This window comes from Bos taurus, chromosome 29 (genome assembly GCF_002263795.3).
Source record: "Bos taurus isolate L1 Dominette 01449 registration number 42190680 breed Hereford chromosome 29, ARS-UCD2.0, whole genome shotgun sequence".
Lineage (NCBI taxonomy): Eukaryota > Metazoa > Chordata > Mammalia > Artiodactyla > Bovidae > Bos > Bos taurus.
In genome coordinates, this window is record NC_037356.1 from 40,914,052 (window position 1) to 40,927,662 (window position 13,611).

Consider the following 13,611-nt stretch of genomic DNA (forward strand, 5'->3'; position numbering starts at 1 on the left):
GTGGCATAGTTTCTCTAACCTTTCTGGAGCGCCAATATTTTAGCTCCATAGCATTAGGCAAAGAATAAAGACAGTGGATGCCCCAGAATGACATTCTGACATACACAGAACCGATCAAATCACGTGGGGGAAGTGACAGTGTCCCAGAGGTACTGCTGATGGGTGAATCAGGGAAGCCACACTCACCCAGGAAAATCCATTTCATGTTTGGAGGGAAAGTTTGCATTCTGAGGACATGCCATGAAAGGTTGCCATGAAAACCACTGTATCAGTTTCAGAAATGACTGGGTGGAGTCTTCAAAGCACTTCATGCCTCTCTCTTCAACATTCTAGACCCTTCCCCCACCCTTCAAAAGGGGAACTGGCACACGTGGGGCATGTGGGCAGCTGGTGGGATGGGTCCGACCCAGTGTGAGCAGCAGCTGTCCAGCTCCGGCTCCAACCAGGACATGAGGAAAAGATAATCTAGGTCTTTCTTGGAAGAACTTAAAAGGCTTTTGACTTTTTAATAAGTGACTTAAGCAGAAGCACCAACAAAGCTAAAATAAATAGCTGCTTTGACCAGTATCTACTGGTTTATCTACAAGTTAAACCAAGACTCGGCCTCCCATTGACACTCTAGCCTCTGTAAAGATTTTATCTGCAGTCAAAGGCACCTCTTGAGCCCTGGCCCCCTCTCCAGTTTCTCACCCTCTCTTTCTGGAGGCGCTGAGAATCTGTCCAGTAAGCGGATGAAACAGCCTCCTCTTTCCCCCATCCCTTTTCTCCAAGACTCTGCCCTGTCCTCAGCTCTCGACCCACTCGCAGCGCCCTCATCCCTTTCCACCCCGCGACCCCAGCGCCTGTCGGCCTGAGCCGCACCCTGGGCGCGGGTTTGCCAGCTCCTGCGCGAGCCTCCCCTGCACGTCACGAAAGTGACTCTGCCACGGGAAACCTCCCCACCGCGCAAGCTCTCACTGGCTGCTGGTGGCGAGCCGGGCCGGGAGCGCCCACGCCCCGCGCTGGGAGGGGCGGAGAAAGGGGCGGGGCTGCAGCCAGCAGCGCGGAGGACGAGGGAGGGGGGCGCCCAGCTGGATCCTTTAGGGCGCGAGTCCCCAGCCTGCGGCGGTGAGGTGACTCAGGGCTCCCCGGGGCAGGGTGGGGACCGAACTAGCTACAGATGTATTCCCCCTTACCCCGCCCCACATCTGCCGCTAGAAACTCCTGCGGTTCATCTCTTTCGAGCCCACCCCTGCAGGGTAGAGGCCCTCCCATCTCACCCCGCCTCCCCCTGGGAGGCCAACAGCAAGCCTTCTAGAGGCCACAACCCCCTCCCTTCGGCCTCCCACCCCACCTCTGGCTTGCGGGTCCTGGCCCTCCCCCAAGCGCAGGCCTGGCCTCCCGACAACCTGGCCGTACTTCCTGGCACCAAACCGCCCGAGTTAGAGGCGCTGGAGGCAGGACGTGTGGATGAGTCACTCTTCCTGCAGTCTCCGAAGGAGGCTGGGAGGCGGTCCAGGCCCCCCACGCCAGAACTCCGCTGTCCACGTGGGCTGCCAGGCCCGCCGCAGCTCGAGCTGCGGCCCACCCCGCGGAACCGCCGCGGCTTCCCCTGGGCCTCTCAGGCTAACCCTTCAAACCTACCTGCCCGGCTCGATTTCTCCTGCCTGTCTCCAAGGTCCTGGGAAGATTAAGGGTACCCAGGAAGGTCGGGAAGATTACACAAGACAAGGAGCAGGAGGTGTGGAGGGAAATGGAATCCGGGAGGGGTCTGACAGGTTCTGTGAGGCCCCAGCAACCAGCCTAGGGCACATCCTGGCCAGCACCTAGCACTCTTAGATCCTATCCTAGAGGAGCCCAGAATATTCAGAAGCAAGACAGGTAGGTAGCAGGTTTGGATCCAACTCAAGACAGAGCTACCAGGGAGCAAAGTCTGAGCAAGAATCAACCCATCCCCACCCAACTGGATTCCAAATCACAACGTTCCCAATCATTTATTCACAGAACCCCAACTGCAGTCAAGGTCTTATAAAGCTACCAGCCCATACCCACCAGTACCAGGTACCCACCTGTACCAGGAGAGATCACTGTGTTCCCCTCTCTAGCCAAGAATCCCCTTCTTTGTGCCTGGACTAACAGGAATGGAAAAAATAACCAGTTACCTATAACCTGGAGACCAGACTCAAGACTTTCTGCATATGCCTCAAAATGTGAACCAAACCAGGTTTCCAACTTCACCTGAGCTGTTAAATTTACAGGGAGATCCATAAGGCTTTTTACAAGACAGAAAAGACCATCAGAGAAGGGCAAGTTATCTCTGAAAAGGGTGTAATAAAAATTAAGCTCAAAGGAAAAAAAAAAAAAACAACCAGCACTGGTCTGAGCAGGGTTGTTAAATGGCATTTATGACTGCTCTACATTCCAGGAAGCAGCAGGGTGTGTTTATGCTACAGGATCCAGGGACACCCACTGGGTTCAAAATTCTGCCTCCACGACCTAAAACATGTGATCACAGGCAAGTTACTTAAATCTTGGAACCCCACTTCCTTGTGAGAAAGTAGGGATACCCCAGAGACGATCCGCTGCCAAGTTGGGCCCATAGGCCAGTTATCTGTTCCAAGGAGTCTGTGCCTTGTCTTGTTGGTCTGAAGTGTTAAAACTCTGATCCTTGGGAATGGCTGCTGGGAGTCATGTTAAGTGGCTGGGCGTGCTGCGCTCTCACCCCACCAGCAGGTACTCTCCCCTGTCACAGGGGAGGGTCTGGAATTAGGTAGTTACAAAGCCCCGTGTCACCACCTCCTAACTACATCCAATCTTTCCCAGCTAGGCTAGAAGATGGTCATCATGGAAGAAGCAACGCAGTAGAACAAAAACTGAGGAGCGGCCTCTCTGCTCTTCTGAAGACTTCTCTCCTGCGCAGGGAGGTCCTGCAGGCACAGACAGAACCCTGCTCCAACACATCTACTCCCCTCTGAAGAAGCCATCACCCACAAAGGAGGCAGCACAGGGAAGGGTTCAATGTTCAGTTTCCTTTAATGACCCCCATTCTCCCCGAAGGGCAGGTGCAGGCAGCTGGGCGATGGCAAGAGGTATTCACTTGAAGATCTTGCCCTGATTGAAGGCTTTGCCCACATGCTGGAAGGCCCCTTCCCAGCAGAAGTATTCTCGAACCAACGTCTGGGTCTCCTCGCTGCCGGGATCCAGTTTCCGCCATGTGTATGACTCGTAGTCCACCTGCCAATCTGGACTCAGCTGGGGAGAAAAAGTCAGGTAAGAAGCATGTGGTCAGGTTATCAGACACTGTCCCATACCTGTTACTTCCAGCTCAGACACCCATCATCAGAGCCCGGGACGCCTGTGAACATGACTGCTCTTTCATGGACACATTCCTTGAACTCTCCAGGGCGCCCTCTGACTCAGGAATATGAGTGCATTTCCCAAATCCTTGCCCCACCTTCCCTGCACCTTCCTCACCGGAAAAGCAAGCTCCTGGCCTCGAAAGACCCAGACCCCAGAAATGGAGCTGCTATTGTTGGTTCCAAAGAGAATGACACTGGCAAAGGCATTCTTCCTCAGTTTGTCCAATCGCTGGAACATTCCTAAAGGGGAATAAGAACATTCAGCCTTTGAAATCACATCGCCCACTACCGTGGCCTCCCTTCCTCCCCCCAGAGCCATCTTCTCACCAGTGATGAGGTTGCAACTCATGAAGGTCTGGGTGAGCTCTTCAGGGAAGCGATACTCAGAGTACCACAGGGACCAGCCATCCTTATCAAAGTGATCCCAAAAGTACGGCAGCGCCACGGAGAGCGTATCCTCGTTGGAGTACTTGCGCTTAAATTCATCCAACACAAAGGTACTGCACGGAGGGAATAAAGCAAGAAGTCAAGGTGGGGAAGGTCCTACTGAGGCAACAGATGTCGCCAGGCTGAAAGAAGCTAAGGGCGTTTCACTCCAACATACTGCTTTACAGGAAGTCACTGGACTGGCAGATGCATATCTCCTCAAGGGAGGAGAGCTGAGGGGTAGGAGAGGGGGCCAGGGCAGCTAGGCCCAGGGTATGCAAGGCCCGGGGTGGGTGGGGCCCAGGAGGGCCCCAGGGCCATCTGCCCCAAGAAAGATGTGGGAGTTGCTGCCCCCTGGTGGAGGCTCACAGCGAGAACTCCTCTTTTTTCCTGTCTGGCCCCTCCCAGGGCTCCTCTCCATGAGTCACACTTGGTTCCTGACTCACCCAAGTCGCTGCCCACACCCCCACCCCCATCACACAGGCCTCTTCGGGTTACACACACTATAATATGACAGCAATGTAAGAGATGAATGTTTTCAAAGGGCCGCCATGCCAAATCCTACAACCGCGTCCTTTAGTTACTCTGCCCAGAAACAAGTTCAGGTGCTAAAAACCCCCCAGGTGGTCTCTGAAGCAATCTAGCAAGGGGACAGACACCAAGGATGCCAGGGTCAGAACAGGAGGTGTCTCCCACCATGGTGAGCAGGGCTTCCGTTCTGTCCTTTCCAATCATAAAAACAGATGCTGACTGAAGAAGATCACTTGTGATGCCTTAATATTTTAATGTATTTCCCACTGGTGGTGTTCCAAAGATGTAGCTCTGTGCCTTACACAATTTGTTCATTGCTTGGCTACTGAGAATGTTTTGCAAATGTTTTAATGGCTAAATGATTTTCGACTGCATGAACGTGACATAAATCTCTTAAACACCGTTATTCTTAATGTTTAACTTGTTCAATTATTAGTATAAATAAGTCAACAAACTTCTAGAGTCAGAGACTGTTACCGTCCCTCCTTTTATAAACAAATACGGTTAAGTAGTGTGACTTGTTCACTGTTACAATGTAGCCAAGAACTGTCTTTTAACCAGAGGTCCTAGGGTCTTCCCAAATGCACATCAGAGACCTCATCTGAGGAGCTTTACTGCCTCAACCACCTCAGAAAGTGGAGCTGGGGAGTTTTCTTTCACTTCCTCCTGAACTTTATTATTCATGACCATGTGTCCATTTCTCCTCCTAAACTGAACACAGGCTCTAAACAGCTCCTGAAACAAGTTAGCTGAAAGGCCTTAAAATAACTGAAGTTAACTCTGGACTCATTTGAGGCTTATCTCTTTGAAGACACCCCCTTTAAGAATCCTGGGGTAAAGCATTTGGGCAGCTCAGGAGAGCACCACGGTAATGCCACCAACAGGTATGAACAGACACGCCAAAACAGTAACAAAGAATGCACAGTTCAATAAAGATTTATTAATGTTTACTGCCTGATTTATTTTCTGCCCAGTGTACAAACCCAAAATATGTGAATGTCTCCAGCTGTCTGTCACAACAGCATATACAGTTTGGGTTGGTTATCACATACCAAAATGCTGCTCACTCCTGACCTGATCTTGTGCTCAATGGTTCAGAAACACATCTTTAAAGAGCAGCTGTGTCAGGAACCTCTTGTATGGAACCACTTCATGCTTGGGAGGAAGATATCTCAGCTACAGCCCAAGTTGGTCCCCAAATTGGAAAGCAGCGGTTTCTTACAGCAACTATCCAGTACCATGCTTGTCGCTTATAACCACACATACTTCTTATGCCCACCACCAGTGTGTGCTCCTTCATCCCATATACAAAGCACTACAAAATGGGGAGGTCAAACAATCCTGCATCCCAAAGGCCCAACTAGTGACAAGACAGATGGCTTTGGGAAAGGCAGAGTGAGTGGGCAAGAAAAACAGAAAAGAGAACTAAGTCATGTGACTACAGAAAAGACATTTCTCATATTGCTTGAAACTCGTTAATAAGGTGACTTAGAGCAGTGGCTGAAGAAAGATATGATTCTAAAAATCTCCCCTCTACTGTACTCTTTCTTCCAAGAACCCTACACAGTCATCCACCTCATCTGCCTCTGTCTCCTTGAGGGGTTTAACTCCCTTCGTCTGGGAAACAACCAGACAAGCACTATATAGCCATAGTCATCATTCTTTCTCTTAGTGAGCAATTCTGATACAGGCTGGTGCAGCAAAAAGACAATCAAAGGCTACTGATGCGGTGTCTGCTGCCTCAGCAAAGCCAGCCCAGCAGAGCCGATGCCAGGCGCTCTCTGCATCTTCACCCTTCCTGCACCCCTCGATGTACCAGTCCCCAGCCATCTCAAATCTCGACAAGTGCACCCAAGACCAAAAACAAGTCATGAGCAAGTCACCTCCACACTGAATTCTGGGCCCGTCTGCTTTCTTTGCTAGAAAGAAGTTCTGATATTCTCATATACCAGATGCACTAGAAACTTGCTTTTTGAAAATTCACCCATCTGTTGTTGATAAGCAACTCAATTTTGTATGGACAACCTAAAATCCCAAGCCCTCCAACATCCATACCTCTTGGGCAGATGGGCAAAGGGATCCTTGGCCTTCGGCTCGGCAGCCAGCGCCTGCTCACATTCATCCAGCTCCTCCTCAGGAGCGGGGGCAGCCGCCTTCTTCTCCTCTTTGCCCTCCTTCCGCTCTGCCTGGGGCTTCAGCTTCTCTTCTCGAGAACCTTTCTCCTTCCGTGGGGTGTCCTTTTTAGGCTGGCTCTCTGCAAACTTTTTAGCTGGTGCAAAAGAGAGGGAGAAAAGTCAGTGTCTGGCCTCTTTCCACATCCCTCCCAAACCAGGTACAAGCATAGTAAAGGGAGGAAAACTGCTAGGGGGCCAAGTAAGGGATCCAGATGCTACAGTGCCTGCCGCCAGTTCACTGTACATCCCTGACCAAGACTGCAACCCTCAGCAACTAATACATGCACACCAGGACTCTACGTGTTAACACAAAAGAGTGCCAGCATATGGGTATGTAAGAATTAACAATGTGTAAGAGTGTCACACAAGATTAGCTACTACACACGATGCCCTATGTTCTGTGCGTCCAATAACCCAAAACCCAGACAGGAAATCAAGGGGTTAAGACTGAGCAAACCAGTCCCCTGATCCTGCCCGTATGTCCCCGGACCTCAGACTTACCATCAAACTGGGCCATTTTCTCACAGAGTTTCACCTCTCCCAAGACAGCCCGGAACTGGGGCTGGTTAATGCAGGTGAGGAACCAGCGGTTGGTATTAGGGAAGGCCTGGCGGAAAGAAGGCTCCAGAACCTGTCAGGATGCGAGAATGGACATGAAGTCAGTGGAAGGAAACATCCTGATGTGTCTGAGCCAGAGCCAGAGCCCCATGCTTCTGTCTACACTGAAGCTCCAGCTCCTTTTCAGCCCCCAGACACCAGCTTTCCCAGGAGGGCTATGCCCATCTACCTTACTGGTCTCTCTCTAGCAGCCCCATCCAGTTTAACGGATGCTGGTCTCACCGTCCATTCACTATGCATGGACTTGGCAGGAATACTGAAATCATCCCTTACTCCTTTTACAAAGTCACTTCATACCTACAATTTCATGCGTCAGTAAAACTGAAAAGGCTGGGACCAACAGAGGGCTACCAACTCCCTCTGCCAAATAAATAACAAAAACTACCTACATGAACTGCGTGATACATGAGAAATACACGTATCATCAACGTTCAGAAAGTAAATGTTTGACGGCAAAAAAAATGTTTTATTTCAGAACGACAGTCCTTAAACTCAGCTTCATGAAAAATTCATTTACCGTTGTTTCCATTTACCAAGATCAGAGGGAAAACAATGCAATCAGGGCCACGCCACCACCACCTCTGTAGGGCTGGTTCTCAAATCCTGCCCCACGACTCTCAAGCTACATGTCCTTGGCGGGCTACATTTCTCTCGCCCACACAACATACAAAGACTCACTAAGATGGTCCCCGTTAGGCCCTGGCACAGGCTCTGACAAGAGTAGGTGCTTGTTTCTTTGCAGTTATCACATTACTCTTCTGGACCAGCATCGGTTCAAGGACTGCTGTTTAGAACCAGCAATGTGCCATCTTCTTTAAACCAGTAACCTCAATGGTGATTATTACTACCTTAGTTTTACAGATTCCATGCGGAGAAAAAGACTAATGGAATTCACACACACAGCCCCCTCCAACACCCACCTCCCTCAACAGCCAATGAGTACTGAAGCCAAGAACTATTCCAAGTTCTGCCTCCAAAGATCCTAATGCTGAAGCCCCAACCCCAACTCTGTCTTCACAACTAAACACAAACAGGCTGCCCTAGAAACATGGGAACAAACTACACATAACAGCTGCCAAACGGAAATTACGGGCGACAGAAGAATACCGAACTTCTCAGGAGGGGAAGCAGTTGTGATGTAAGAAGATGGGGTTGGGGGTCCATGTTAAAAGAGAACCAGGCATGACTTTCTCGACATAATAGAAGTCATTTTTGGCCTAAGCCATTCTGTGACCTGAACCTGGCTATAATACTTGTCTTTGAACAGGTCATAGTAATGAATGATCTTAAGGCCTTCCCTGGTGGCTTAAATGGTAAAGAATTCGCCTGCAATGCAGGAGCCACACGAGATGAGGGTTCAATCCCTGGGTCGGGAAGATATCCTGGAGAAGGGAATGGCAACCCTCTCCAGTATTCTTGCCTGGAGAATCCCATGGACAAAGGAGCCTGGTGGGCTACAGTCCCTGGGGTCACAAAAGTCAGATACAACTTAGCGATTAAACCATCAACCATCAAAGGAATAAAAGATCACAGGAACAAAAAACTACAGAAAGAAAATTAACAACAGCAAAAATATTATATCAGTAGTAAAGACTCCCAATCTTGTTTCAGTGATAAGATTAGCCTAAAGCCCTCAACTACCGGATCAACTGGAACCAAAGGGGCAATGATGATGGCACTTTCTGACCCTCATGACTTCAACTAAGGTTCAAACCATTAGCCACCCAGGCCCCTTCATGAGAATGCGTGTGCGTGCATGCTCAGTCACATTTGAGTCTTATGACCCTATGGACTATAGCCCGTCAGGTTCCTCTGTCCATGGGATTTCCCAGGCAAGAATATTGGGGGTTTCCATTTCCTTCACCTTAGCTTGAAACTTCCAATTTTGCTGTTAGGATAGATGCTTGCTATTTTCCTTACCTGCTACAAGCAATAATAATAAATCCTTCTTTATCCTGATCTCTGGCCTGGTAGTTTTTTGGCTCAACGCCCCTCAAGAGGCAAGCCCGGTTTCCCAGTAACAGCGGTCCTCAATTAAGACTAGCTGATGGGGCTGCCCTGGTGGCTCAGTGGTAAAGAATCCACCTGCCAATGCAGGACACAAGAGTTCAAGCCCTGATCCACGAAGATCCCACATGCCACGGAACAACTATACCCTTGTGCTACAACTATTCTAGAGCCTGGAAGCTACAACTACTGAAGCCCACACCCTAGAGCCTGCGTGCCGCAACAAGAGAAGTCGCTGCTATGAGAGGCTTGCACACCATGACGCAGAGGATCCCCCACTCATCGCAGCTAGAGAAAAGCCCAGGAGGCAATGAAGACCCAGTACAGCTATTAAAAAAAGATCCTGCATGCCCAGCTAACACGTAGCACAATTAGATAAATAAACAAATACTTAAAAAAAGGACTAGCTGTTACCTCAGACCCTCTCACATCAGCAAAATACAGGCAACCTGGCAGACTTGTCACTTTGTTTCTAACCCTCACCTACCCACTCCCGACCCAGATTCTTTATAAATTTCACCTGTTTGTAAAGCCACAACAGGGTGCAGACAACTGTGATGTCAGCCAGCGTCACGCGTTCGCCCACCAGAAAAGTTCTCGTCTTCAAGTGAGCATCCAGCAGCCCCAGAATTCGCCTCACCTCCTCCTTTGCATTCTCTGTGGCCTATTGATTTAAAATGATCAGACTCAGCAGTGGGTAGCAAGCCCTGTCCCTGCCCTTCTCCCCCAATAACAGAACCAAAATAGCTATTCCACTGAGTCCTGGCTCGCTGCACATGTATCACAAATGAAGCTCTCAATGTTAAATTTCTTCAGGGTGCAGTCTGGCTTCATTGCAAACTGTACTAATCATAGTCATACGTCTTTGAATTTTAGAAGTCACCTTAGAGGTCATCTGGTCTAACTATACTCCCTTACCATCTGAAACAATCTTTTTACAGCAGAAATCTCTGGTCTGTCCACTCAGACCTCCCACCTCCACTGGGTCTGTTAGACAAAGAGTCCAGCTACCATCAACGGCCCAGCGCTCCCCAGCACTCCCAGCTTACATCCCAAAGATTAGGTTTTAACTATTTAGGTGTTCTTGGCATCGCCCTTCCTATTCCTTCCTCCCAGATGCTCAGGAAGCTGATGCCACCCCAGCCCGTGGTCTCCCCCAAGCTCCAAGGCTCACCTGCTTGTTGTGGTGCATGATGCCTAAGGTAGGGAACACCCAGGTGCTGGCCGGTGGCACTATGTCGCTATCAGCAAAGCTCACCCACTGCACCACCTGTGCTGCTGCCTCGGGAGTACTTCCCCGCAACTCCTCGTTGCTCACTGCAGAGGCAGGACATGAAGGTCAGAACTCTGGGGTTATGCCAAGACCAGTCCAGGTGCCTGGAAATTCCTCTTTTTGTCCACTCCAGCTCCCCCACCCTCCCCCACGCCTCACCACCTCCAGATCCTCCCACTCCCACAGCCACTGCAGATTACCATAGTAGGCAATGGCATTGCTCTCGAACACACAGAATCCATCGTCACCCTCAAAGGCTGGAACCTGGTGACAAAATAGTCAAAAGTAAAATACACAGCAGTTTCTCACTAGTCAAGTCCAGGAGGCAACTGTTTTGAATAGAAGTTTTTATATAAGGCTAATATCCCTTGCTAACCGAACTCTTTAGTATCTAAAACTCAAGAACCAAAACTACATGACTAACTTGCTACCCCCTACAATGTGAACTCACATAAGAAACCCCCCAAATTTAGATATTATTAGATATTTGTACATAATTCCTCAATCAGATAAGCAAAAGGCAAGAAACCAAGTCCTCTACTGCTGTCTATATTATCCAGAGCATTACCACGTACTACTCCACTGGACTTGACTTAGCATGGTTATTTATCTACCTCCGTAAGCCTCTTGGGGCAAGAATTTCACTCACAGCAGATATCTGACCTATTGACATTTGCACTGAAATCAGTCAAAATCCATTCAGTCTGCCTCGAAGCTTGTCTTTTACAGGAAATCACTGAGGAATTCTGTACTATTTTTTACTACAAATAAATCACCATTATCTCAAAATAAAAAGTTTTTTTTTTAAGTCTCTGAAGTGTAGGGAAAAAAAATAACATGAAAAGATCCCGTTTAAAGATGGAAGCCATTTTCAGAGTGATGGTTTCTCCGTTTTCCTTGGGTTCTCAGGACCAAAGGCCCCTCTTCCACTTCCCTACTCACCTTGCCAGCAGGAAATTTACGGAGAAATTCGGGGGTGCGGTTGGTTTGGCCAAAATGGAAGTGGGGTGGTGCGGAGAGCACGCGGACCTGAGCCCCGCTGTACTGAGCGGCAATGAGGGCCTTGAAGGCCCTCCAGTTTTCAGGATATGTGTACAGGGTCTGTGGGGAAAAAATGGGGAATAACACATTAATGACTAGAAGGGTCCCAGTCCTAAATGTTTCCAGGGAATGACTTCCCTGAGTAACCCCGATCCGTTTCACCTCACTCCCTCTGGTGAACCAAGTTAGTTCTTCCGTGGCTGCTGTCAAGTGTAACCAGAGTCCCCTGAAATACCGAGGACAGAACTACACACCGACTGCTAAATAAAGCTTGTTGACAGATTTGACCTTCTCTAAGGACGTCTCTAGAAGCATTCTCTTCCCCTCAAATATATTTCCAAGAAATACAGAACTTCTAAGTCCCTCAGACTCCATCTGCCGACAAATACACAGCCCTCCCTTCCCAGAGCCCTTGTTCATTCATTCATTCATGGTTCCCGAGTGCCTCACTACTCTACTGCTGAGCCGCTCACCCTTCAGAAGTATTACCCTTGTTTCCAAGACACACACATCGACCAAGACATTTCGGAGCCCCCTCCAAATAGCCACGGGAACCGAATGGCATCTTAAATCAACTCGGTCTCCCTAAAACCCTTTCATTTCTTGTCACGCATTCCATCTCTTCGGTCCTGTCCCGCAGTGAGTTCTCCGGGTTGCCTTCTCCTCTTCTATTAACCTGGCCAGAGAGGTCCAATTGGCCTGACTTCCCTGTCCGGAGACTCTTCTCGCTCCCAAACCTCCCCGCCGGACCACCCTTAACCGTGGCCAGCCGTACCTGCCCATAAAGACCCTCCTCTTCGCCCTGTCCCTCCTGTTGCCCCACAAAACGGTCGCAAAAGTTTTGCCAACCTGCCCGGATCCCACGTCTCGAGGCGGCAATGAACCCGAACTGCTTTATCAAGCTCCAGACTGCCAGAATCTGGCATCCGTTTTCTCCTTTACCCCAGACCCTTTCACCTCTTCGGCCTCCCAGAGCCCTAGCCTCAGTTCCCCTCTGGGGCCTGGAGGCCCTACTCTCGAACAGTACGATCTCTAAACCCCGGATCAGTTCCCGACTCAGCTGCAGAACCCCTCTGACGCCGGCTGAGCCCGCTCGGGCAGAGGATGGAGTCGGATAGGATGAGCTGGATCGCCGGAGCCGGCAAACTTACCCCAGCCGCCATGGTGATTCCGCAGAGAAAGGGGGTGGGGCCCTCCGCGCTGCCGCAAAGTAAGCCGTCAGGGAGAGAAGGGAGGAGGGAAGGGGAGAGCCGTGGAGAAACAGCAGCCGGAAAGCGAGGACGGCATAGAAGGCTTACGCACGACAGTTCGGTATCCCGCAGCAGCTGAACGGAAAAAGAAGTGGGTGGGGCCTGCTGGCCAGCGCGGAAAAAACTCGCGCCGGCGCAGTGGGGGATGACCAATCCGAGTCAGGACGCGGAGGTAGACCGCGCGGAGACGCTGAGTCCTGGCTGGAAAGCCGCCCCTTGCTGCTACGTGGCAGAGCTGTCAGCTCGGCATCTCGCGGGGCACCAGAGGCGTTTCCCTCCGGGTCGCCTGCCCCATGGTGATTTGGTAGAGGTCGTGCCAGACCCACATCTTGGTCGTGTGACGATCATTGGGGTGGCAACTGCGTGGAGATGAAGGAGTCCCACGCTCCTTTTGTTCCAGCTTTCTAGAGGAGAGATTGTACATCTAACCCAAGCCCAGGTCTGAAACCCTCCGTAAAAGTGAGGCTTTTTTCATTAAACCACTTTGCAGCTCAGAGATGCTGTTAATAAGAGAAGAGGCACTCTTCCGGGACCCGCAACAGAGGAGGGACTGAGGAAGAACACAGCCAAGTCCTGTCACCCTGGAGGGGCTGACAGTTCAAATGAGGGGTTGTCCTTTACCTGTGCTCAGATCTGAACATTTTTTACCCAATATGAAGAGAATGGACTTATAACCCTGAACCCAAATTTCAAGCCCCATCACCATTCATAATCTGGGTAGTAATGTAAATGAGGAAGGAAACGGTTCTTCCCAGGTGCAGCTCAAGCCACCACCCAGCACTCCATCTTTCCAGAACTCAGTACTGAGGGGGTCCAGGTGCCAATCACTTGCCCTGGGCATGAAAGGAAACAGCCTGGGAGACAGATCTGTTTTAGGGTGACAAGACAAGGTACCTCTGAGGCTGCACTAAGCACTTAGTGGGGAAGGAGTATCATCACCAGGTGGAAATAGA

At 50.2% G+C, this 13,611-nt stretch overlaps 2 protein-coding genes across 2 annotated transcripts in view; one reads left to right on the top strand and one right to left on the bottom strand.

Annotated features, from left to right (window-relative positions):
* The window catches only part of CSKMT (citrate synthase lysine methyltransferase), a 427,761-nt gene that overhangs the window by 343,999 nt on the left and 70,151 nt on the right, over positions 1–13,611 (top strand). The gene's annotated exons all lie outside the window — the stretch shown is intronic.
* Positions 2,998–12,592, bottom strand: EEF1G (eukaryotic translation elongation factor 1 gamma). Its single transcript, NM_001040487.2, is given in 10 exon segments — positions 2,998–3,231; positions 3,454–3,578; positions 3,666–3,838; positions 6,351–6,564; positions 6,971–7,100; positions 9,615–9,758; positions 10,269–10,411; positions 10,568–10,631; positions 11,310–11,468; positions 12,560–12,592. Coding segments are annotated over 10 exon segments (1,323 nt in total). The 5' UTR covers positions 12,572–12,592; the 3' UTR covers positions 2,998–3,072.